The sequence below is a fragment of the Mus musculus genome, chromosome 11 (assembly GCF_000001635.26).
Source record: "Mus musculus strain C57BL/6J chromosome 11, GRCm38.p6 C57BL/6J".
NCBI lineage: Eukaryota > Metazoa > Chordata > Mammalia > Rodentia > Muridae > Mus > Mus musculus.
The window spans coordinates 89,365,986-89,392,429 of NC_000077.6; the positions used below are offsets into that span (position 1 = coordinate 89,365,986).

Below are 26,444 nucleotides of genomic sequence, written 5' to 3' on the forward strand. Positions count from 1 at the left end.
ATTTTGAAACTAAATTCAACGTTGACCCTCAGAGCGAACACCCGCTGCAATGCACTCTATTACCACATAGGCACCACATTAAAACAAAGCCTTTTGGCTTTGAGAGAAAATTACTGTCCCACTGGGAGACATAAACTGGGAGGGGGGCTGGCTGTGTTAAGGAGGGGCACTCAGTAGCTGGCAGGCCATGTCCGTGGAAGGAGGAGTCCCAGGCTCCTTGCTGTCAGCGTTCATCTTTACTTGGACAACTATGTTCCCTTTCCCCCTCCACACACAGGGGAAATGACAGCAATGTGTTCGAAGGTTGGGAGCAAGAAAGCAACAGCCAGCACACACTGCAGTCAACAGAGCTCTGGTCAGCGATGAGCTAGATAGAATTCTGTTGGCTGAAGACTGGTCAGGTGGTAATGTTTCAAATTTGTATATGGCTATGACTTCACACACACACACACACACACACACACACACACACACACATACACACAACAACAACAACAACAACAACAACAACAACAACTAGGGAATAGACAGATGGAGCAATGGTGAAAAGCATGTACTATTCTTGCTAAGGACCTGAATTCAGTTCCTAGCACCTTCATCAGGTGGCTCACAACTGTCCATAACTCTAGCTCCAAGAGGATTTGATAGTTTTGTCTTCCATGGGCACCTGTACTAGCATGCATTACATGCACAAACTCACACAGACAGACAGACACATATACAGACACACAGACACACACAGACATACACACACACACACACACACACACACACAGAGAGAGAGAGAGAGAGAGAGAGAGAGAGAGAGAGAGAGAGAGAGAGAGAGAGAGAGAGAGAGTAAAATAAAAACCTGGGTAGTAGAGTAGCAAGGCACTCCCTTTTATTCCTGTCTAATAGCAGCAGTGTTACCATTGATAAGAGCTGACGTTTACTGGGTACATTTTATGTCCCAGGCACTGTGCATGGTGGAGAGTTTGATATATAAGCTCACTTAATTCTCAGAATCACTTTAAGAGGAAGGCATTCCTTTGATTCCCTCATTTGTAGAAACAGGGAAACTGAGGCATTGAGTTCACTAACTCAAGCCACATAGTTCATGATTTGGGCTTGAGCATTCTGACCCTAGAACCCAAGTTCCTCAGCTGCTCCTTGTCTGTAAGCAGTGAGTGAGCTTGCACACACTATTGGTACACACATAGGTACACACACACATGCCCAGGACATGGGAGAGACACAGACACAGCAAGAACTTGCCTATGGGCTGGGTACACTGGGCTTTGGGTAATGCGGAGTTATCTACTGCTGGTCTTGTCCTCTCTTAAGAGACTGAGGATCTTGGAGGGTCATTCTATTTCAGCCTGAACCATAGATGTAATAGCCAGGGAGAAAAGGTAGACGCTCATCCATGGATTACTGAATGTGAACTCAATACTCCAGAGGAGATGGAAATGGGCAAAGGACAGAGAGGCTGCAGAAAGCTGTGGAGAGAGATGAATAGTAGAGGTAACCTTGAGAAATGTGGAAGATCCAGGGCAGAAGAAAAGGGGCTTAGGGTCAGGAAAGCACCCAGGAAAAGAATGGAAGTACGATGGTGTAACAGGTCCCAGTAGGTCAACCACAGTGAGCGCTTAAACGAGGAGCAGTTGGCTACCGCTGGGTGTAGAGGGGTGTGAAGAAAGTCCTGCTTGCAAGATCTGGGGGCCCTTGTATGATGCCATGGCTAGGTGCATGGAATCTAGACACCAAAGCCCAACTCAGCCCTTTCTTCAGTAGTGGCTCGAGCAATCACAAGGCAAACACACCTCTTCATGGTACTGAGAGGATTACGAGAGATGGTGCCTAGGTGCCTAACAGTGCCCTACAGCGAAGGGACCAACAGCCATGCTTCATCTGCAGCTCCGAGGAGGAGAATGAGATGGTGAGGAGAAAGCCTGAGCAGGAGGAAGGCTTGATGGCAATCACTTGACCCTCCCCCACAAAACTAAAGAGAACATTTGCCTTAGGCTACTGTTCCTCATCCCATTCTAACCCAGGGATGAGAGAGTCTCCCTGAAGATGCACAGGATCAAGAAACAGCTTTGGTTCATATGTACCTGTTGGCTCCCAAGATGATGGGCATTCTCTACCTATCTCACTGCTGTGATTCAGGGTATGAAGGGAGAAGAAATTTTAGTAGTGAAGGTAACTCGGCGGTGGCTGGGGGGAGGGGTGGAAAGGGGCATCAGGCTAGTGACCAGACCTTCTGGAAGCATCTTTCCATTCCTGCTTCTTAGAAACACACAGCCTCATTGCTCCTATCCCCCAGAGGTTCTGGACCCTCACTCTTTCTCTTCTGCAGGCTTCCACTTACCATCCTTGTCTCCCTCTGACTGAGTAGCTTTGGGCTACTCAACCTGCACATTCTTTAGCTTCTGCTATATTTTACTGCCACTACCAAGTTCACAGTATTGGGTTTTTCAAGTTTTAGGCAGGCCAGCAGGTCAACTCCCTGAGGACAAGGTATACTGTCTACTTGGCTATTGCAGTCTCTCTCCCTAGAACAGTGTCAAGCACATGGCAAGGATCCTAGAAGCATTTGGGGAATGAGTTGATATCTTTCTTCCAAGGACACACACCTTCCTGGACATTCTGTGGGGGTTCAGACACATATCCAGGCTAGTGTTATTGTTATGGTAATAAACTAGCTCAGGGCCAGAGAGATGGCTCAGGGGTTAAGAGCACTCACTGCTCTTCCAAAGGTCCCAAGTTCAAATCCCAGCAACCATATGGTGGCTCACAACCATCTGTATTGAGATCTGATGTCCTCTTCTGGTGCATCTAAAGATAGCTACAGTATACTTAGATATAATAATAAATAAATCTTTAGGCTGAAGTGAGCGTGATCATCCAGAGCAAGCGACCTTCATTCCCAGCAACCACATGATGGCTCACAACCATCAGTACAGCCACAGTACACTCATATACATTAAACAAACAAACAAACAAACAAACAAATAAATCTTTAAAAAAAAACTAGCTCATTTCTCCACACTTGTTCCCTGCAGTCTTGTCTTAACAGCTAGCTGATCTTTAAGATCTTTTTATATTGCAGAAATGTGATGCCATGTGCCTTTAATCCCAGCACCCAGGAGGGAGAGGCAAGAGAATCTCTTTGAGTTTGTGGCCAGCATGGTCTACATATTAAGTTAAGTTTCAGGCCATCTAGGGCTACATAGTGAGATCCTGTCTTAAAACAAAACAAAACAAAACAAAACAAAACAAAACAAAACAAAACAAAACAAAACAAAACAAAACAAAACAAAACCAAAACCAAAACCAAACCAAACCAAACCAAACCAAACCAAACCAAACCAAACCAAAAACAAACCAAACCAAAACAAACCAAAACCAAAACAAAACAAAACATTTATATTTTTTATCAGAGTTTCATAAGGCATATTACATAAGGTGGGTTCTCTTAGGGAGGAGAGATGGATTTTCTGGTGTAGTGTGTGTGTGTGTGTGTGTGTGTGTGTGTGTATAGGTGTGTATGTACAGTTGTGTGTATATAGGTCTGTGTATGTATAGGTATGTGTGTATGTACAGAGGTGTGTATGTGTGCGTGTGTGTGTGTGTGTGTGTGTGTGTGTGTGTGTGTGTGTGTGTGCAGGTGGGTTTGATTATGGTTTCCATAGCCTGTGAGGTTAGAGGGGTGTTTGCTAGTATTAGTCAGAGTGGCTGCCTCTCAGGACTCCTCCCATAGTTCATGGGTGTTCTAAGGCAGTCTGTGAAGCCTGTGAACTGGGGTGGGAGCTGGGATTTTAAAGAGGATGACTCTATTCCTTGTTCCTCTTCTGTACATTTTTTTTCCACTTGCATTTAGACTCCTCCAGGAAAGTTTGGATTTTTACATCATCTTTAGTACAGGTCATTTTGGTGTTAGTGTTTATTTTTCTATTGCTTTTCTTCCTTTTATTTTACTTTCTTCTTCTCTCCTCTCCCCTCCGTCCTCCTCTTCCTCCTCCTCCTCCTTTTTTTTTTTTTGCACGTACTGTCTTTTAATTTTTGCTCACATGGTCTCATTTGTTCCTGGATGGTACTATGGAAACAAGGCTTATCTTTGGCCTTGAAGAGTTTCTGAGATGAGGGGACTGGCCAGGGTTTGGGTGGTCAGGAGGCATATGAGGGTTGGGCAGGGTGGGGGACAGGTGTCAAGGACAGCTTCCAGAGGTGGTGAACTCTGTCAGTGAGAGCTAAGGATGCCACAGACATTATCTCATCCACTCCTTACCAACTACAGGACTTTTATCCCTGCTGGGTGACATCACCTCTCTGTGTCTTGGTTTCCTCATCTGTGAAATGCACTTGGTGAGACCTCAGAGAAGTTTGGTGAGGGTTCTGTGGTTAAAATATATACAAGGTGCTTTGTATTTGGGCCATGTGAGGTTGGGTGGTTCTGGGTGGCTCTGGAAAGCTGTCGGGGGTAGGGGGTGGGGTGGGGAGCTGAGGCAAGGGAGGGCGGGTGGCTTGCTTAAGGAAGGAACTGACAGGAGCCCTGTGACCTTGCATATCTGCTTGGAAGTACAGAAAGTCTGCGGGGGCCAAGGTATACATACTACTGAAAGGTTCTCAGGAGGGTGGGCGCTACCCTACATGACTCACCCTGTATAGTCCAAAGGTCAGCGTCTACAATGGGCTACCTCCTTCCTGAGTTTCCTGGCTTTGACACTTGCCTCTTTGCCCTCAACCTAGGACAAGGGCTGGCATTTTAAAAAGGAGGACGGCTTGGTCCCAAAAAATGCAGCGGTTGGTTTGTGTTTCTCTGGATGGTCAGGGAGTAGTTCCCTGCAGTGGAAAGGATGAAGCTAATTGGAGAACCAAGGGTTCTCACCATGGAGCTGTTGGGTAGCCCAAAACAAACATTCATTCTTATGGCGTCAAGAGCAGTGAAGGGAAAGAAACGAGGGGAGAGAAAGAAGGAAAAGAAAAGCCATCTAGCCCTGTCTCTTGGTGCCGCCGGAATCATTTTTAATCCTCTGTCCAGAGTCTCCACCGGGCTCTTCTTGGAGCCGCCTCCCAGGGCAGCTGTACGGAGCTTGGATGAAAATTTATATGGTTGGTTTGTTCTCCCTGGGGCCTTTGAAGGCTAAGGGAGGAGGCGACGTTTATGGCTGCTTGGTTAACCCTACAGCTCTCTGGGGTCTCCTTCTGAGACCCCTGGGCAGGAGGCAACAGGCCTTTGGCTGCCCCATCTGGAGAGCTGGCTGTCTAGGGTGGAGAGCAGATTAGGCCTTACAGCTCTGCAGACTTTCGCTCGCCACAGTGGCGTCATCCCAGCGCAACGCCGCCCCCACCATCTTCGAAATAGAACCAGTTCATCTCCCTCAGGGGACCGAACGCTTGAAAACCTGCCTCAAAGGCTGAATGAAGCAAGACCCTCCAGTTGATTTGACTTGGAAATAGCTAATCCAGGTCAGGTGAGAGAGGGACTTGCCCGGTGTTCTTTGGTGTGAAAGATGTTCTAGAAAGATATGCATATATTTAAAAATAAACGAACCTCGGCTTTATTATTATTATTTTTAAAATGTTAATATTTTCCTGGCACTGCTGGTTAGAATTACTTGTCTGGGTGTCCTGAACTTGGGTTTTGAGACCCAGCTGAGAAGCTGGTACAACTGGATGGATGGAGACACCTTGGGGAAGTAAAATGCTTGGTGTGCCTTTCCAACCTCATTAAAAAAATGAATCCACTTGTTTTCTCCGTTCGCGCGCTCGCTCCTCCACATCCCAGGACAGGAGAACATTGGAAAAATATGTCCTTTGTGGGCTAGGCTGATTCACTGCTTCAGAGAAGCAGGGCCTTGCAGGATTTTACCTTGAGTCAGGACCTCTGAGAACTTAAAGCTCCCAGCTTGCATTTCTGTTCTGGAACCCTGGCCTGGGGTCGGGGTGGTGGTGGTGGGGATGGGGTAGAGAATGGGGGGGTGGGGGATGGTGTGGGGGATGGGATGGTGTGGTGGGGGATGGAGTGGGGATTGGAGTGAGGCAGGGGTGGGGACGGGGGAGGGTGTGGGGGATGGGATGAGTTGGTGGAAGATGGAGTAGGGGTGGGATGGGGAGGTGGGATGGGTGTGGGTGTTGGGGTGAGGTGGAGATAAGGGTTGGGGGAGCAAGCAGTGAGACATTGGAGTTCTTCCTTTGAGAGATGATAGAGAGATGGGAAGGCTGGGAGTGGCAGTTCACTCATGAATGTTGTTTCATTCTTTTAGTCAACAAACTGGCCACAAAAACCCAATGGAGGTCTCAGCTGACCCAGAGCAGTCCTGAGAAGGCAGTGGTCATCTGGATGTTATCTCCTCATCTCAGTGAGTCTTCTGGTGGGAACACCCCATTCACCTTATCCTTAGGGGCAGTTCTTACCACTCTTCCTGAAAGATAACTCCGGAATCTTCTGTCTGCTGGACTACACAAGTTAACTTTCTCTTCCTTTCCCCTTAGGGTCTCTTGTAGCTCAGGCTGGCCCAGCTTTGTAGATGAAGATGGCCTGGGACTCCTGATCCTCCTGTTGCCACATCACTGATGCTCACCACAAACCCTGATTCATGGGGGGTGCTGAGGGTCAAACCCAGGGCTTGGTGTTTGTTAGACAAGCCCTCTACCAGCCAAGCTACAGCCTTAGCCTCACCGTCCTCTTTTGATAGTAGGGTTAACCGAGACACTCTTCTGAGATCATAGATTGCACAACGTTCCTGATGCATTTCATCCCCTAGGCAGCTCCTCCACCCAAAGCCCATAGTGGAACCATCTAAAATTGCGGAACCAGAAAAGCCTGGGTTCGGTTCAGTACCCTCTATTTCCTTTGGTTTCTCCAAGCCTCAGTGTATTCATCTGTAGAATGGAGATCAAAGCAACAATGGAATAACCATGGTTATGATGAGCATAAAACCAGACACAGTGTTCAGAGCCCTGTATGAAAAAGCTGTCTATAGAGAGTGTGATTATTGGCATTTGTAGGCCAGGATTACATTTTTTTTCTCTCTCTTCCTGGGGCTCTGAAGGGGTGCAGCTGATTCACAGGGAGCCTACGTGGCCTCTCAGAGGGGCAGCTGCTACTTTGGGGGCTGTACTGTCTGTGCCAGGCAGTGGTGGTCTTCAGACAGAGAACTCTGGTTTCTCTACCAGGAGGCAGAAATATTTAACATAACACAGTGACCTCACCAGGGCTGCAGCAGATGCTATCATCCATAAACAGCCAGCCATTCAAGCTGAGCAGGCCCCACATGCCACAGGTAGACCAGGGGAAAGAGAGATTGAATTGTTCAGTCCAGCCGGAGTGGAGGTCCGACAGAGAAGCAACACAACCTTTACTCATAACTTTATAAAGCAGGTTAAACGGGTTTTCCACTGGAGAGATATGGAAGAGACCGAAAGCAGGACTGATGAGGAAGTCTGCTTTTTCACAGGGAATCTTCTTCCTGTTGCTCTTCCCGCGCCCCCAAATCCTTTCTTGTCTCCAGCCACCCCTCCCCCACCCCACTTCAGCATCCATCACTCCTGTTTCCACCCCACCCCACCCCACCCCAGAGAAATGTGTCAGGCTCCAATTAGGCAGACCCAGCTCCATAAATGCACACTCTCCCCAAATGAGCAGAAATATTCCAACTTAAAAATGTATATAAAATGTTTATGAAATGAGGAGGGCGGAGACTCGAAAGTTATTGTAGGAGCTGGCAAAGGGTAGGGTTGAGAGCACAGGGCCGACGGTTCCCTTTGCGATTGCCATGCAAAATGTGTAGACACGGAAGGCCTTTCACTCCCTGCCCCCAGTCCCAGGTGTGTGTGTGTGTGTGCGCACACGCACACACACACACACACACACACACACACACACACACACACACACACACACAAAGCCACATATCTATGCACACACGTGTTGACTGAGGAGCCCAGCAGAACACGGAGCTGTTCTTTCCAGGCCAGGGAGCTTGTTGTTTTAGTCTGATGTTTTCATTTCTATACACCTGCACCCCTGGCCCAAGACCCCCACCATGTTGCCCGTCTCAGCCCTCAACACTGAGATGTGTTGTTTCTGAATAAATCACACATTATGTGATTTGGTTTCCTCAGGAATTTGAGAGGAAAACTCTGGATCCCTGTGAATTGGGCTTAATTGCATCCCATAGGTGCTGGACATATTTTACCTGCGTTGGATTTGTTCTGTGGGACCCCAGAATCTCCATCCATTTCTTCCTCCTCCCCTGCCCTCAGAAGCTACATGCATGGTGAACTTGAGGTCTTTGCCCTTAGCAGGAACAAGGTAGTGAGCTTGGTATGTGGGTGGAAAGTTTGGCCTGGGCTACTTGACATTCTCATGGCTAAAGGGTGGGTGGAGGGTGGGCTCAGACTCTTGGCTGATGACGAGCTATTTCATGTATTTGATGTTTAGCTGCTATGGAGTCCTATTTGCAAATGTTAAGTAACTTAGTCAATGTGGTCCGAATTATCAATAACAGCAGGAGGAATGTTGACTGCCACAAGTTAGGCTTTGAAGACATTTCTGTGTTCTTGGTGCAATCCCTGCGCAGTGATGTCTTAAATCCAATTTCCATTTGCTGGGTTTCTAAATTCTGGAAGGGACAGAATTGCAAAAATAAAGAAGTGGCTTTTCTCTGATGGGGAGAAGCCAATCCGGACCAGGCTTTGACCAAACATGAAAGTAAGTGTTCTTAGCTAGCCAGAGGAGAGAAGATTCAGAAATCAACAGGAGCTTCTTGGAACTGAAAGAATGAGTTGATAAAGACAAATATGGGTTCTAAGTTTATTTTTAGGTCAATAAATGATACCTTATATGTATCCCTGAAAGGCAGTGGACTTGTTTTTGGTTGAACACAGGGAAGTCAGTACTTTAGTTTGACACTATAACATTTTACTATTACACAATAGTGACCACATGCATCTCCCCACCCCCTGTTTAATTGCCCTTCTCCCGCATCCATCTGATGGTTACTATTTGACTTATCCACTGTTGCATTATGTGCAACCTTAGATCTAGCAGTGGAAAGACAGTATGTGTTTATTATGACCCCAGGAGCAGTGGATCTGGGTAGTTTTGCTCTAAAATATCCCATGAAAGTACCATCAGGATGTTGTTGGTAAGGGCTGCAGTTAACCGAAGCTTGAAAGGACTTTGGGAGATCTGCTGATAGGATTGCTTCATTGCTTGCTCTTGGCAGGAGGCCTGAGTTTCTCACCAAATGGGGACTCTCCATAGAACTGCTTAAGCTCTGTGTGTGTGTGTGTGTGCCCATTCTCGAGTGTGTATGTGCATGTGCACATGTGTGAGTCAGAGGTTAATATCTTTCCCTGTCATTTTCTTTCTTATTGTTTTGAGACAGGGTATCTAACTAAACATGAAGCTTAGGCTAAATGACCAGCAAGTTTGGGACCCTGCTTGTCTCTGCCCCCACCCCCGCAGTTTTATGATTATGCACACACTGGATAGGGTCCAGCTATTACGTGAGTGCTGGGCATCTGACCTCAAGTCTTTATGCTTTACACTAAGCACTCTGCCAGCCATCTCTGTAGCCCCTTGAGTTTCTTGACATGACTACCATCTTCCCTTAGATCAAGGGATTTAAGAAAGTGAGCATCATTTTATGACCTAGCCACACCTGACATAGTCTAGTCAATACAGAAATATTAAGCTCAGTCAACTTGCAGTGGGAGGAGAACTAGACTATCTCTCTTTCTTTTTCTCTCAGTGTTGACTAGTGTTAAACCTAGTACCTCACACATCCAAGACAAATGCCCTATGACAGAGTTATATCCCCAGCCCCTGACACCTTCTTTTGAAGGGAGGAGCATCAGAGAATTTATGAATTTATCTTTAAGTGACCACAGTCATAGACTTCCTACATGTTATTATGTGTAGAAATCTATTTAATGGCCATCAAAGGAGTCTTTGAATGGAAATAAAATTTCACTGCAGGTATCATAATACCTCAGGCTAAATATTTTTAATTCCCTGGATTATTCTGTGTATGACTTGTGATTAGATATATATGTATATGTACACACACACACACACACACACACACACACACACACACACACACACACATATATATGTATATATATGATTTCTGTTTATAATCTGACAACAAAACTAAAAACATTATCATGCTGGAAAAATGGAGCGTTCATTTATGGACGCTCATTTATGGTTCATAAATGGAAGAATTCAGCGTAATTGCTAGAGCTTGTTAACACATAGTGCCTGGGATCTAATAGGTAGGTATTCAATTAATCTTTACTAGTGAACTAGTGAACACATCAAAGATTTTTTGAATGGACTTCTTTCTACATTGAGACTGTGTTACAATGCTTTTTAAAGCAGATTTTTATATTGCTGCTTAACTTGAGTGCCCCAAATTGATGCCATCCCCTCTCAAATATTTTGCCCAGCTAAGAGTCCTCATTCTACTAGATTATTTAGTAGTTTCCTTTTCATTATATTTAGGAATCTGTTTAACTTTGATAGGTCATATGCATCTAGAAATTTGTATATTTCTTACTGAGTTTTGAGTTTAGTAGAGTACAAATTTTTAGAGTTATATCCTTACAATTTTCTGAATGTCCTTGGTGTCTATTGCATTGTCTCCCTTTACATGTCTAGTTTTATTAAATTTTGGTTCTTCCCTCTCTCTTAAGTACTTTGGCTAAATATTTGCCAATCTTGTTAATCTTTTCAAAGAACCAAATCTTTGTTTCACTGATTGTTTTCAGTTCCTTTAAAAATTCTATTTCCTTAATTTCAGCCCTGATTTTGATTATCTATTTTTTTAAAAAATTATTTATTTATTTATTTATTTATTTATTTATTTATTTATTTATTTATTTATTTATTTATTTAATGTATGTGAGTACACTGTAGCTGTCTTCAGACACACCAGTAGAGTGTGCATCAGATCCCATTACAGATGGTTGTGAGCCACCATGTGGTTGCTGGGAATTGAACTCAGGACCTATGTAAGAGCAGTCAGTGCTCTTAACCTCTGAGCCATCTCTCCAGCCCTTGATTATCTATTTTTATCTAACTCTTTGTGTCTGTTGTTTGTTCTTGGTTTTCAAGGCTTGCAGGTGCATCATTAAGTTACTATTTTGAGTCCCGCTGCCCGCTTCCCTTTCTTCTTCTCTACTTTTCTCCCTCTTGCTCTCTTCCTCTTCTCCCCCTCCATATCCCACTCTATAAAGACCTTTAGACGGGTGAGATCCAATTACCTCCCACGGCCACCTGTTTCCAGATCCCAGCATCTGGATGCTTGAGAAAGCAAAGTCGGGAAGATGATGGGTTGGCAGAACAGCTAGCTGGCTTGGAAAAGATCTATTCTTGGCTATTTTCAGCAGGAACCAGATTCTTTTTTTGGTGTTAGTGGTGGGAAGAATGGGGTCAGGGAAGATGGGTCATAACCTCAACCTTTACATCCAGCAGAGGTGACCACTCTTAAAAAGAACATAGCCGGTGGCAAGGGGACAAACCTACACCCATGTTGCTGTCTGGGGTCAATTCAGAGCCGTCCTTTGGATGGGCTTAAGATGTGAAGGGAGGAATCTGAGATGTCCTTGCTCAAATCAGATGTGGTCAGATGCCGACATTAGTTCATTTTCATCTTGAGCTACTTATGGCTGTTTTTAAATTACAGAAACATTGTTTCCTTTAAGGCAAACAATTCAATGTTGTGTAAAAAATGCTAATCATTCTATTTTCCTTCTGGGTCAAACTATGAAAGTAATGCCTATGTTTCTTTCTGAATTTACTTCTGTGTGTAGACATACAACACACATATGCTGTGAGAGGATTTAACAGTATACTGGATCTCTACAATACATGTCACCTTCCTATCTTCTTTCTTGTGACTTCTCAAGACATCCAAGGTATCATTCCAGGTCAAGCAAAACAGATGACTTTTCAAAAAGATGTTTTTATTTATGTGTGGGCATATGTGTGTGTATATGACATATCTGAGGTTCTCTCTCTTTCTGTCTCTCTCTCTGTGTCTGTCTCTGTCTGTCTGTCTCTGCCTCTGCCTCTCTCTGTCTCTGTCTTCCTCTCTCTCTCTGTCTCTCTCTCTGTCTCTCTCTGTCTCTCTCTCCTCTCTCTCTCTCTCTCTCTCTCTCTCTCTCTCTCTCTCTCTCTCTCTCTCTCTCTCTCTCTCTCTCTCTCTCTCTCTCTCTCTCGTTGTGGTCAGAGGACACCTTTTAGAATTGGTTCTCTCCAACTTTTGTATTGTAGGTACTTTCACCCGCTCAGTCTTCTGGCTGGCCAAAGCAAAACAAAATGATGCTTACTCATCATTTACCACAGCACTTGGGTGCTTGTTTTTGTATTATTTTAGACTTTACTGCTGCAGTAAACAACGTCTTCTCTTCTTTCCACCAACCTTCTAAGTCATTTTGTTCATATAATGCCTACTTTCCCAAGGTGCTAATTTGGTTGAAGAAAGGTTCAGAAAAATGTATCTGCTTTCTGTTTGGACTGGCTTTGGAGTGGATTTATTGATACGGGTCCAGTGTTGAGATTGGCTACTAGTGTTGTTGAGGATCTAAATATATATCTTATGGTTTTTGTTTGTTTTATTAAGAAAAGATTTATTTATTTTTATTTTATGTGTATGAGGTTTTGCCTGTACATGCCTGGTGCCCATGAAGATCAGAAGGGCATGCTGCATCCCCCTAGAACTAGAGTTATGCAAGACAGTGCTGGATCCCCTGGAAGTGAAGTTACAAATGTTTGTGAGGTACCACATGAATGGTTACATGGAAACAAACCTGGGTTCTCTGAAAGAGCATTCAGTGCCCTTAACCACTGAACCATCTCTCCAGCCCTACCTCACGTCTATGAGGTAGACGTGAAATAAATGTAAGAACCAATGATATTCAAATTCTATTCTAAGGCAAATGAAATAAATGGATTTCAGTAAGGAGATAGTATACTAGAGAATGTATAAGATTTAAAGTTGGAAGACCCAGATATCATAATCTCTCCTTTGGTTGATGACTTTCTTGTAAAGGTGTGAATGCAACTGTGGTACTGACCTTCTAGTTTGTGAGAATTATAGAAGAGGTATCACACTGTAAACTGTACAGGCCTCATGAATGATTTAAATGTATTGAATGAAAGGAAAACACTTCAGAGGAAGGTGATGTCCTGAAAACAACAACAACAACAACAACAACAACAACAACCAAAACACAAAGATAGAAAGAGGCCACCAAGATATTTACTATGCTGGAGAGATCTTCAAAAAACCCAGGAGAGCAAACCCTAGTAGTACCTCAGAAGGCCAGGCCAGGTCTAATGGAAGGAGTCAGAGGCTCAAGACCAGACACACAATAGGATATTTAAGCATTTTCTTCACCCGAGGTACCAGGATTACCTAGCTTGGGGAGCTGTTTGGTCTGATCATGGGTTTCCAGGGTCTTTCTGATGGACTTTCACAGTCTTGTGCTGATGAACCTTGGGATCATTCTACTCCTCTGTCTTTAGATTTATTTTATTAGATGTGGAAGGATGTTCTGCCTGCATGTATGTGTGTGCCTGCCTCCTGTGGCAGTCAGAAGAGGCCATCAGATCTCCTGGAATGGGAATCATCATTCGGAATCAACATGTAGGTGCTGAGAAGTGAAAGTGGATCACCCCTAAGAGCAGTAATTGCTCTTAATCCCCAAGCCACCCCTCCAGGTCTTCTTTTACTAAGACATGTAATTCACTAGTTTGCTTAAGACTCGTCTGGCTTCAAAACTACAAGGGTAATGTCTTCAAGCCTCAGCTGTGAGTGGTTGGGGTCATCATAGATCCTGACCTTTATATCTGCATGGCTAAAACTGTATGTCACGCCATGAAAATTACTCTCCATCTCCCAACTGCTGGGAGTTCCTCTCAATTCCTAACATTGGTTCTGTGGAAACTGAATGTTCTATGAGCTGGAAGAAAGTATTTTCATTAAATAACTACTTTCCCGAATGAACAGAAAGGGGGAGAAAAAGATGGAAGGTAGAATTTTCTTGATTTTGTACCCATTATCCTATGTCCTCATCTATAACCTTACCATTTAAAAATATGTAATGTTATTATATGTTAAGCAACATTTTATAAAATATCATGGTATACCACAAAGGGCTCTGGCTTGTAATGTATTCTATGCCTTGGGCTAGTTTATTCATACATGAATACTATTTTAACATAATCTCTACTGCCTCTTCTCCCTTCATTTACCCCTCTTATGTCTCTCTTTCACATCCATGACCGCCTTTAATGATTATTGTTATACATATTCACATATACATTTGTATGGGTATGTATGTTTGTGAAACTTGATGAGTCCATTGAGTTGCTTGCTTGTGTACATGTTTAAGGCTGACATTTGGGATTGGATAACCTATCTGGAGTCTTGACCTTGGAGAAAAGACTCATTCATTCACGCACAATAGTCATTGGTTGCTTGTGTACCTCTTCATCTAGGACTGAAGCATTGTGGGACTTCTCCCATCCTTACTGGCATGCCAGCTGGTGTTGTCATGTTATTCCTGCTTAGGCAATCATATTGTCGAGCATTCACAAGTGCTCTTCCCCATCATGTATAGAAGATACAATCTTATCATAGGCATCCTAGCTCTGTGGCTCTTACAATCTCTTCCCCCTTCCCCTGTAATTTTTCTCGGAGTCCAAGGTATAGGGGGTTGTGTTGTAGGTGTATCAACCAAGGTTGGGCAGCCAAATGGTCTGTTCTCTGTATTTTGACTTGTGAAGTTCTGTGATGGTTTCCATTGGCTCCAAAATGCACTTTCTTTGATGAGGGCTAAGGACTATCTGTGGGTATAGGATAAGTATTTAGAATATAGTTAGAAATGATTCTTCTTTAGGAAAGGTTCTCCTCCAGGGTCTGTGACCTCATCAGCCCCAGGTAGTTAGCTAAATTTACAGTACCAGGCGTGAATTCCTTCTTATTGAATGGGCCTTAAGTACAATCATTTCTAACTCTGTTCTGAATATTTCATCCTGTTGGGTTGCCACTATTGTACCATTGGGGATGTCGTGTTTGGCTGGTCTCTGTTATGCTTTATCCCTCAGGAGGATTAGTGATGACCTTTCTCCGTTGCCGGCTCACATAGCTCCTTCAGGGACTGTAAGGGAGTCTTCAGGGAGGAGGCATGCAGATCAGTACTAGGTCGCTTCCTTCAAATATTACATCTCTAAAGTATGGGAGTCTTGGCCAATAGACTCTTACCTTCAAGTTCAAGAAGACAACCAAGGGTAAAGATAGCTTATCTTATTTAGGGGTTTTGTGGACCTCCCTGACCAACAACCCAAAGGGAGGCTTCCTGTGTCTGTTCATTGTTTGTTGTTAGTCTCCTTTGGGCCATTTTAAAAAGGATTCTTCCCAGTGAAGGTTAAATGATGATCCTACAAAAGAATGTAGACAGGGACATTATATATTTTGCTTTTCCAGGTAGACTCTGGTGAGTACATGACCCAGGGCCCTGTCTAGTTAGTGTCCACTTTCACTATAAAAAATGTTGTAGTTTTGATGATAAATTACACACACACACACACACGCACACACACACACACACACACACACACACACACACACACACACACACACACACACACACACTATGTGGGACCTAGTTGAGGGGATTCGGTTTGTCTAGCTAAAATATGCTCATTACATGGCAGTCAGTGGTTTATGACTTTCTGTGTTTTTCTCATCTGACCTTCAAGACCATAAACAGGTATTATTTTAAAGATAAGGGACTTGATTCCCTGAAAGATAAGTTGACTTTATTAAAGGGCTATGGTAAGTGGCAGTGCCAAGTTTTGAACCCATGCAGGGCCAACTCCAGAGGCTCTGCTCTTAGCTGGCATATTCCTGTCACTTCTGCCCTAGTGAGTGGTTTGAGATGCAGGACTCAAGCCCCAGCTGCCTGAAATCCTCAGGAATTCCAAGGAAGCAGCTGTAACCTCAAGGGGCCAGTGGGGCTTCCTTCTGGGAGAAGCTGTGTGCCCTGGGTAGAGAAAATGAAGGGTTTGTACTCTGTGGAGCATTTTGATGCTCTTGGGGGACACCCTGGAAGCCTTGTCTGTACTTCTTCACTAGGGCTGTCTGTTTAAAAGCTGGACCCACCCCTTCCAATTAAAGTATAATGAATCTGCTAAGACCTGTGGTCCCACATAGCCCTGCCAATTGGGTGTTAGGGGTGTGTGTGTGTGTGTGTGTGTGTGTGTGTGTGTGTGTGTGTGTGTGTGTAAAATGAAGAAGTGTGAGCCCAGGAGTCTGCCCTGGGGTAAGAAGAGAAAAGAGCCGATCTGTATGCGTCCTAGCAGCTCTCCCTGAGCTGTGGCCTGTACTGGGACTGTGGGCCAAATGAGCGCTGGAATTGCTTAGACCTGCCTCTGTGCCTTTAGCTGTCCGGGGTAAAAACATCACATCTCGAGAGGCCTGCGCTGGAGCACAAACCCACGTATTGTCTGGCCCCTGGCAGGCTGGTCTGTGGAGGGGACACTCTCAGAGCTCTATTTTAATCTTTTGGAGCTGAGCCAGGGTAGGAATTCAGCTGCCAGCACCAGGCTCCCCACCCCCATCCTCGTCCCCCACCCCCAGCCCCTCTCCTGGTTTCATTCCTTCTGACCTCCCATCATGAGAGGTGCTGGTGTTCTTTCTCTCTCCCTTTCTCTTTTTTTAAAAAAAAAACTAGCAGGGCTCTTTCATGGATTTGACCTCCCAAAGTGTTGCAGACCAGGGCTCCTCAGTGGGCTACTTGGGGCTCCAAGCTGGCAAGAGGCCAACCCTTGAATCCTGAGATTTACCTCCAGATGTGTGTGCCTCTGTGCTTGTGTAAATGTGTGCGTATGTGTGTGTGTGTTGCATGTGTGAGCAAGGGTTCTCTGTTTGTGTGTATCTTTCTGGCATTTTTTCCCTTCTCGTGAAGAAAGCATATGGGATGGTAAAAAATGGAAGGGAGTTGAGAACAGAGGGAAAACAGTGGCTGAACTCTAAAAACCTCTTCTTCTCCTCTGTCAAGACCTCTCCTGGCCAGACTCTACCTAGTTCTTCATACCCTGAAGGGTATGAAGTCAGGTCTAGTGAGTCTCTGGGCAGGAATGAATCTTGTAGAGCAGTTCTCGACCTTCCTAATGCTGTGTGACCTTTTAATATAGTTCCTCATATCGTGGTGACCCCCAAGCATGAAATTATTTTTGTGACTACTTCACAACTGTAATTTTGCTACTGTTATGAATAGTAATGTAAATATTTTTGGAGATGTAGGTCTGCCAAAGGAGTCATGACCTCACAGGCTGAGAACCGCTGTTGTGGAGGGACCTCACAAAAGAACGGGAGGCAGACTTCAGCAGTGAACACGAACTCCTCTCGTTCTTTCACTGGCTCTGAGATACCAGGTATGCAATTTCCCTGTTCAAGGCCCAGTTTCCTTTGATAAAACATAGGTGATAATGCTGCTCACCCAGAAAGTGGACAGAAGGTTCAGTGGTACCCAGAAGGTGCCCCATATGTTGTTGGTTTCTTTCCTACCCACCTATCCTACCCTCTTCCATGAACAAACTCTCAGGAGGTATCTAGGCTTGGCTCCTGGCCTTGGTGAAGAATTCCTCAACTGGTCTGGAAGGGCCATGCTCTTCCTGAAAGGGAGGAAGGGTGCAGAGGGTGTGGTCCTTTCTCTCCCACCCAGCATCTCCCATCTCCTCTCATCCCTATCCTTCTGGCCTCTGCCAGTGATGTACATTTTCCCCTCTGCACTGACCTCCCATCCTGACTCACTGACTTGACAGGGTAGCAACTCCCAAAACAAAACTTTTTCAACCAAGGAAAATATAACCACGGGGAAGGAAACATTTCAATATCAGGCCTCCCGGGGGGCTGAGGAAATGGGCTAAATGTCTGTCAGAAAATGATTCTGCCGTTCTGACTTCACACACAGAGTTGGGGTCAGAGAGAGAACAATACCTGGCATTGGGCTTCAGCCAAGTCAGATGAGCCCAAGCAAGATCTAAGCTGACGCACAACTTAGTCCAAACTTGGAATGTATGTCCAGCCTGGTGTCTCTCGAAGCAGTCCTCCTGGGAGGCTACAGAGAAGCCCTGTGCTGTGTCCCATGATTGCCTCTAGTTTTCCCTACCACAGCAAAGGAGATGCCTACTCCAGCCTTGCTGTCTGGCAAAGGAGCCTGCTTGCTTCATGACTGGTTTCTGGGAAGTGACTAATGGGAACACATTCCACACTTAATAATAGTGCCCCCTGGAGTTGGGCAATGCTTTGACAGGGAAGGGATCTTGTAGCAGTGGTATGCAAGATCTAAGAGAACAGCTGGGAGAGAGTACTGGTGCCAAGCGAGATGTCAGGGAAGGGCCAAGAGATACCCAGACCACACCTACTGTGACTGCACAGTGGGCTGGATGGCCGAGGCCCATGGAAATGCAAACAGGTGGGACCATCTTCTGAGAGAGACTGGGGCCAGGTGAGGCAGAGCACTGACAAACGACGTTTTCTGGAAGTGGAGGAGACAATGGGACACCCAGCCTGGCTTTCTCACAGGTTCTTTTTCTCTCTCTGTGATAGACTCAGTGTCACTCCCCCATTTTCTAAAATGTGTGTGCCTTTCGACCTAGAACAACAGCACAAAACGTGATCAGCATAGAAATGGTCTGAGGACCTCCGCTCATTCTTGATGGCTACTCACCGAGAGCGTTCTACACGTGCAGAATTTCAGCTGAGAAAGAGTTCGCACGCTCTATAAGCATTTTCTGCTGTGAGTCTAGAGAGGAAGACCACGTCTCCCATGGTCACAGAAAGTCTTGATCCTGAGCTCAACACTGGGTGTTGAAGGAAAGAAGATGTCTATGTAACATGCTACCCCAGTTTCCTTCGTGTGTGTATGTGTGTGTGTGTAATATGTATGTGTACATGTGGTATGTGTATGTAATATGTATGTGTACATGTGGTGTGTGTAATATATATATGTACATGGTGTGTGTGTAATATGTATATGTCCATGTGTGTGTAATATGTATGTGTACATGTGGTGTGTGTAATATGTATATGTCCATGTGTGTGTAATATGTATGTGTACATGTGGTGTGTGTATGTAATATGTATGTGTGTGTGTGTGTGTGTGTGCCCATGCACGTGCGCGAGTGGGCACATGTGTGGAGATGCTCCCTGTATCTGTCTATGCTGGAAAGAACTTCCAATGATCTCTCTATTTTTCTTTTGAAAGGATTCAATTCTTTGGCATATCATCAGTACATTGGAAAGTCAGGAGGGTGTGGCCCTGGGTTTTACTTTCTGGGCCCTATATTTAATTAATTAATTAATTAATTAATTAATTAATTTCTATATTAAAAGGAGATAAAAGTTCTTGTCCTGGAGCTGATGTGATTGCTCAGTTGGCAAATAACTTACTTTGCAAGTATGAGGACCTGAGTGTGGCGTCCAAAAAGCCAGGCATGGTGGCAGGTACCTGCACCTCACTCCCTCTAGCTGATGTCTAACACCAGTGTCTTCTCTGGCAAGATGACCAGATACAATGGCTAATAAGACAGACCACTATACAGCGAGAATGCCATATACTACTTGAAGAGACATGCACAATGAATTTTGAAATAAAAAATAAAACAGTTGCAAAGATCTCCTTGTCTTACTAGTCCCCCTAAATAGATAATAAACAGTTTTTTTTACTTATGGTTAATTTATTTACTTTATTTTTAATTTAATGTGCATTGGTGTTTTGGCTGCATGTGTGTGTGGGTATCAGAGCCCCTGAAACTGGAGTTACAGTTGTGAGCTGCCAGGTTGGTGCCAGAAATTGAATCTGAGTCTTTTGAAATGGAAGCCAGTGCTCTTAACCACTGAGCCATCTTTCTAGCCCCAACACTCAGTTTTAATTTGTCCAATTCTTAATTTTTTAATTATTAAAAAGAGTGAATTGCTTGGAACAATATAATCAAAAGGGCTAAACATTCATTGGAGGCATATTTCTTCCTTAACGGGTAACACTCAAAAGGCATCCTTTTCCCTTTTATTTTAGGCTAGACTACCTCACAGTATCTCCTCAGGAGTGGGCACAGAAGAAAGAGCATATTTAAGAGCAGTGTCATCTATTTGGTTTGAAAAAGAAAGCAAAGCTTTTATTTAAAGGCAGAATTAAGAAAAGTAAGTTGTGATTTACTTAGAAGGTGATGGTTTACACAGGAAAACAGCACACTTGGGCAGAATCACAAAACCAGCCTTCTGAGGCTGTCAGAGAAGCTGACCACAAACATGCCAATAAAAGATGTATGCGCGTGCGCACACACACACACACACACACACACACACGTGTGTGTGTGTTGAAAAGATTTCAGAAAAAGAACCTAAAACAAATGTGATACAAAGCAGCAAGCTTCCTATTCTTGGAGGTTCCGGAGGACCTCGTGCAGGTTCCTGGGATTGAGGTAATCTCCATAGGGTGTTAGATACAGACAAAATGTCAAATCTCAGCCAGAGCCACAGGGAAAGGAGGAGCCTTGCAGGTGTGGAGCTAGAAGGAGCAGGTAGAGCCCATGGAGATAGAATGGTCATGCAGAATGCACTAGGTGTGTTTAAACATGCCTACAAAGGAAGAAGCAATGAGGTTCCAATAGCTAAGCTGCATTCCCCATGTGGGTACTTACCATGGCAATCTGATGCTGTATTTTTCAATAGTTGGCAATATGAAATTAAGGAAGAAGAATTTCCTGATGCCGTCAGTTAATCGAGAGTTAACTGGGTAGACTTTGCTGACATTGGTCAAAACAATGTCCCAAATAATAGCTTATACATTTTTAGTGAGAAGATTTTATAAGCTCAGGTTAAAGATTTTTTTTTTGTCTTCACTGAGACATGGAAAAAGCGTTAGGTAAACCAACTACTGAGAATTCTATTAGTTTATTATTGAATTGACATTTCTCCACTCTGAAGACAAATGGTTCACAAACTACCTTTAAAACATCAAAAAAAAATTGTCATGTGAAGACTCAAAAATACTTGTGACTTCTTTATGCTTGACATAGATCTCAACAATATTGGGGCAAAACATCAAGTATATTTAATGCTTATGAGACAAAGTCATTCCCATGGATAACTAGCATTTCTTATGCTGACATGTTTTTCTTGAAAATACAGTGAAGCAGGTAGGAAATTATCAAAAATACTTGCCATTAAAAATTATCCTAATTTTTGTTAATTCCTGACTACTTCCTAAAGAGGCATGCATTTCACCAGTATTGTGTTTGACCAAAAGTAATGGCCATTCACAATATCCATTTGAATGACTCAAATAGTTTTCAAATGTACATACTATAAAATATTATTGTTCTGAGATTGGAGGTCACATTGAACACGCCACACAGGATTCATTTGCATATTTACAGAGGTATAAAGCACACAAAATTGTGCAGATAATGTGTTGAAGTCTAAATTTTAACATACACTTAGTTTCATACAAGGCAGTAGGATACAACAAGTTCTGGACAAAGAACAACCAATAATCAGCCAGGTTACTACGTACACATCAGGCAGGAAGCAATCAAACAATGCGTAATACAATAGCAACTAAATTACTATTTCTATGAAACATCTCACACATTGCAACAGGCCACACACACACACACACACACACACACACACACACACACACACACACACACACACACACAGATTCTTTTTCCATCGCAAACATCAAACGATGCTTATGATCATATATGTGGATTATCTCCACACATCTGATTTGTCCCCAGGCAAGAAGCAAGACAGAAACTCAGATGACAATAAGTCTCCAGACTTGGCTTTGTAAGTTAGTTATTAGCTAATGGTTCCTATGAGGGTCTAGGCAGACATTCATATGGACTGAAGGGAAAGAAGCAAAGAGGGTTACCTAGCAGCAGCTTCACACCACTTGCTACTAAGTTAAATATTGGCTTTTGTTTAAGTCAAAAGTGTTTACAACTCGGAAAGAAAGACCTCGAATAATATTTAAACAACAACAACAATAACAAAACAACAAAAACAAACTTTCTATTTTCTTTACCAAAACAACCCCCTTTAAAAAAATTGCATACTCAATTGTTAGGCAAAACTAATTATGCTGCTGAATAACCATTTGACAAATTGATCATCATAGCAGAAGATACAGTTGAAACACAACTATGATTATTGTGTACAGCGGAAAAAGCAGAGACCTGAAATATGGCAAAATCAGTGCTTCGTAAAAAGTCAATGGATTTTTTTTCTCTAAAAATACTTTTTGCTAATGGCAAAGTCCAACACCTCAGAAAAACTCTGAATTAAGATCTTAGAATACGTGTCCAAGCTATACAACATAGTTTTAAATACACTACCCTTGTTGTTTGTAAGGCTGCATGGAAGTTTAGCTTAACAGTCATGAGCCATGTGTTTGGACATCTTAAAAGAAGAGACCAGCAAAGAGACATTACCCCCTCCCTCCTCTATCCTACTACTTATAAAGAGATTCCACTGCATTCCAAACAGTTTGTTTAAAAGTTTCCTTAAAGATATACAAGGAAGCCTCAATTTGCTTCAATGAATCATCTGGGAATCTATTTAGATTTTATGAAATGATACATCTGCTAAGAGTGTTCAGTTGTTAATCCATAACTACCTTCTCTAATTGGTATTTTATCACTTAATAAGCAGATATGCAAAGATGCACACTTAGTAAACTAGGAAACCATAACTAATAGTGCCTACTCACTACTGTGGACATTTCCTGAAACTAGTGACTTCTATGTAACAGAATCATGGTTCTGAAATTCCCTGCAGACCCCTGACAGCTTGAAGTGACACTTGCCTCAGACAACAAATATGTCTTGGATAAAGAGTGGAGAACAAGAAAATGCCAAAGAGTTGGGTTTTCTGCTGTAATGTCCTAGAGTTGACTTGTAGGGTGGAGCTCGCCTTCTGCAGAGTACACGTTGGTATGTCAGGATAACAATGAATGAGAGGTCAGTCTCCTTTTTCACTTGTCTGGCATGATCTCCTGGCAAGGATAGAGTAGGTGTTTGCCAGGTGGCTCCCAGACAAGGTCTCTTTAGGGGAATACAACAAGGCTTCAGTCACTGCTGCTCATAAAGTGCTTTGGAATCCTTCAGGAAAGGGGGCTGGCAGGATATTATTTGTAACTGGCTTCAGGTTTTGAACCAAATGGAACCATTTTCTTCAGTATAATTATTGCTTTGAGCATTAGTGAATGTTCTTAAGTCTGAGTGGAGCTCATCTTTAAGTACCCGCTTCTTAAAATAAACCCTTCCCTGGAGTTAATGGTTTTAATTACTGTGTCCCAGGTACCTTCACCAATTAGAGGATGTGATAGCTTGGCCATGGAAGTGGTTGCATTTACATTTACACAAAATGAGTTTCATTTTCCAGCATGTACTCCCCTATGAATAGACATCAGGAGTGCAGCCAGAGACCCCCTAGCCAGGCATATGCTGTCTGTCTGTCTGTCTATCTGCAAAAGGCTGCTGCTGCCTCTTCTATATATCCATGAGATGGCATATGGTTACTATGTGGCTAAATTCTTAGATTGTGAGTACTCTGTGGTCTCAGAATGTGTTTCACTCTTGACTCTTTGGTTCTCTAACCAACTTAGAACATAACAAGATGTGGGAGAGCCACATACCATGATTTTTAAGGATCTTCATGAAGGATGGGAGATGGATATCTCAAGTTCGAGTAAAGGAGACTGGAAAAACTGGAAAAGAGAGTTTGGATAGGGAAGTTTCCTCAAGAGCCGCTTAGACTGTATTTGAAAAGAGTAAAAGGTCACATTTATCATCTCCAAAATAAAACAAAAAAAAATCATAGGTACTCTAAATTCCCCAGGTATCTGTTATCAAAATGTATATGTCATCAAAATGAATCAATACAAAACCGGGAGTTAAAGAACATAGTCATTTTCCCCACAATGCATTCATTTAAAGTGGGTTCACAATTTTTCAAAGTGAGGTCAGGTATGAACCTCTTTCTTTGAACAAATAGGTAATTATTGAGGCTATAACATTACTATTGTACATGGGAATATTGTTAGCAAATAACATTTTCAATTGAGTTAAGCTCGTTCAATTAAGTCTTGCACATTATTCATTCCATGGATGTGCTTCTGTTTCTCATGGAAAATGAAAAATTAACCTAGTAATCCCAATATGAATGAGTAGGTTTTTATTTAATGTGGTTGGGTTTAGTAAGTCAGAATTTGCTGAGCGAATTGAAAGGCCTGCTATGCAGAAAAAGAACATTGAGAATGGCCGTGGACTGAATGGGTCTTGGCTTTCGGAGAACTGTGCCTTTCTTGAATATGCAGTGTGATTTCTGGTTGAGTTTCTCACTTTTGAGAAATTCAGGGAAGAGGCAGTGTGGGGACAGCGGGATTTCCAGGTGTTACTGATCACATGCTTGGTGTAAACTATGGGCTGGAAACTTCCCATGTGGCCAATGGGCCAGAGGACCGTAGGGCAAGAACTCATTCTGCGAGGAGCAGCGTGAAAGCAGAGGGAAGCCACCCCAGCCCTGAGCGGTCTTGAGGATGAGGAGTGATGGGTGAATGATGTGCCTCTGATGCTTAGAGGAACCCGTCCCTACATCACTGCATCTGCTAGACACTTTCTTCTTCAATAACGGATCAGTTTAGTATCATGAATCCACTGCCCTTCTAAATGGTGCGGCCATCATGGACACATTTAGTTTGCTGTAAAGAAAAGGGACTTTTGTCCTCTTCTCTTCTCCCTTTTCGTTGCTATAATTCAGGCTCTCATGTAACCCAGCCATCCCCTTGCTCGCTGGAATACTTTACTGCTCATTGTCAGGATTGAGTGGGATCGGAGAGTGCCTGGAAAGCTGCTTCTTGCCCTATTCTATCTCGGAAAAACGGGACTAGAAAAGAAGTGTCCTCTACTTTTGTTTCTGGTATTCTCCACACAACACTCAGTGAAGAAGAAGAAGAAAAAAAAAACCTTTCCAAAACCCACTAAACCAGGATAGACTTGGACCTGGGGAGTCCCGAGGACCTCGCAGTTTAGAATATCCTGGTTTCGTTGACGGAAAACCCAGCACGAGTCTACTTGAATCTTTGCTCTTGAGAGGCAACCTGGGCTGCAGCTTCTGAAAGTTTGGATTTGACGGAGTAACTATTATTCTTATTTTCACCCACTGAACTCCTTCATCAACCACAAACTCACTAAAGAACTCTCAGCCCACGATTGATATTACCAGAACATTGCAGAATTAAGAGTCCATGTTGGGCTGGCCTATCTCAGCCCCAGGTGCCTCGAAGGAGTTATGTATTTTGAATCACGGGTCTCAGACTCCATACATTTTCTAGGGTGAGGTGGGTGGGACCCTGGTGGGAACCCCTCCCCTCCTCCTGTCGCCCACTTTGGAAAAAAAAAAAGCCTTGTCCGTGTAACCTTTAGCTTTGTAACTTTCAATACTTTGAAATAGGTGAGGACACTGAGGGGGCAGGATGGGGCTGTGCTGAAGAAATGCAAGGAATAGCAGGGGACAAATAGAGAGCCGGTGTGGGCCACCCTAAAGCATACTACTTAATATTTCTGAAACTGGAGATGTGGGGTCTGGACTCATCTCTGAACTAGTGGAGCTTGGGAGGCTGCTGCGGCCTGCAGGGGTAGGGCTCAAACTGGTCCACAGCTTTGGATCCTGGCCTGCGAGTGTGTCGGAATAGGGTTCCACATAGACTCTCTGCAGGGGCCGCCTTGGGTCTTGGAGGCAGCTCCTCCTCTCCTCTGGGAGGCTGGCTGCATGGGCCAGAGGCAGGCCTCGGGGCCCATCCACCACAGGTCCAGGCCCCTCTGCCTCCCCAGGATCTTCAGCCAGGCCGCAGGCCTGAGACAGGTGCTGGGTGTAAACACCTTCGGAGAGTGACAGGGACTGCGTCTCGCTGTGCATGCGCAGCCAGCGGTGGTGGCGGCTGAAGCCACCATAGTGCTGGTGCTTGCCTGGCTTCCGCTTTCCCAAGAAGCCCAGTGGCGGCCGTGTGCCTGCCACCATCTTGGCATGGTTCTTGGGTGCCAAGCCCGTGAGGGTCAGGCTGTGGAGAAACTCGACACATGAGTGGTCGGTGTCAGGACCCTGCCCTGGGCCCTGAGGGTCCTGGCCAGGTCCCATGGAGGCCTTCATGTCATGCACCTGTAGGACATCTGGGGCGCTGCCACTGAGGCCGCTGAGGGCCTGCTGGGCTATGTCATGTGATGACAGGTAAACCAGGTCCAGGTCTCGTGGGCTCAGGGCATCGCTGGAGTCATAGTCACTGTCTGTGGGGAGGAAGACTTCCGAGCAGCCTTCTTCATCCGAGCAGGGCTGTGACTCTGCAAAGCGGGGGACAGATGTTAG

At 44.2% G+C, this 26,444-nt stretch overlaps 1 protein-coding gene and 1 long non-coding RNA gene across 9 annotated transcripts in view; one reads left to right on the top strand and one right to left on the bottom strand.

Annotated features, from left to right (window-relative positions):
- The first annotated feature begins 6,263 nt into the window (after positions 1-6,263).
- Gm42088 lies at positions 6,264-18,978 on the top strand. Of its 3 annotated transcripts, none has more exons than XR_880127.1 (3): positions 6,264-6,344; positions 17,307-17,443; positions 18,671-18,978. It is a non-coding gene; the product is annotated as a predicted gene, 42088 (long non-coding RNA). The 3 variants fall into 3 exon arrangements; XR_880128.1 differs by having other exon boundaries at positions 17,313-17,443; XR_880126.1 differs by lacking the exon at positions 6,264-6,344 and adding an exon at positions 8,094-8,299.
- A 5,128-nt stretch (positions 18,979-24,106) lies between these two features.
- Ankfn1 (ankyrin-repeat and fibronectin type III domain containing 1) overlaps positions 24,107-26,444 on the bottom strand; it is a 387,810-nt gene continuing 385,472 nt past the window's right edge. For 4 of the 6 annotated variants that reach the window (XM_030246107.1, XM_017314636.2, XM_030246105.1 and 1 more), the window contains exon 20: positions 24,107-26,419. In XM_030246107.1, coding sequence (XP_030101967.1) covers positions 25,623-26,419 — 797 coding nt within the window. In that variant the 3' untranslated portion in view covers positions 24,107-25,622. The remainder of the gene's footprint in view (positions 26,420-26,444) is intronic. The other 2 variants (NM_001327810.1, NM_172534.2) reach the window with 1 other exon arrangement.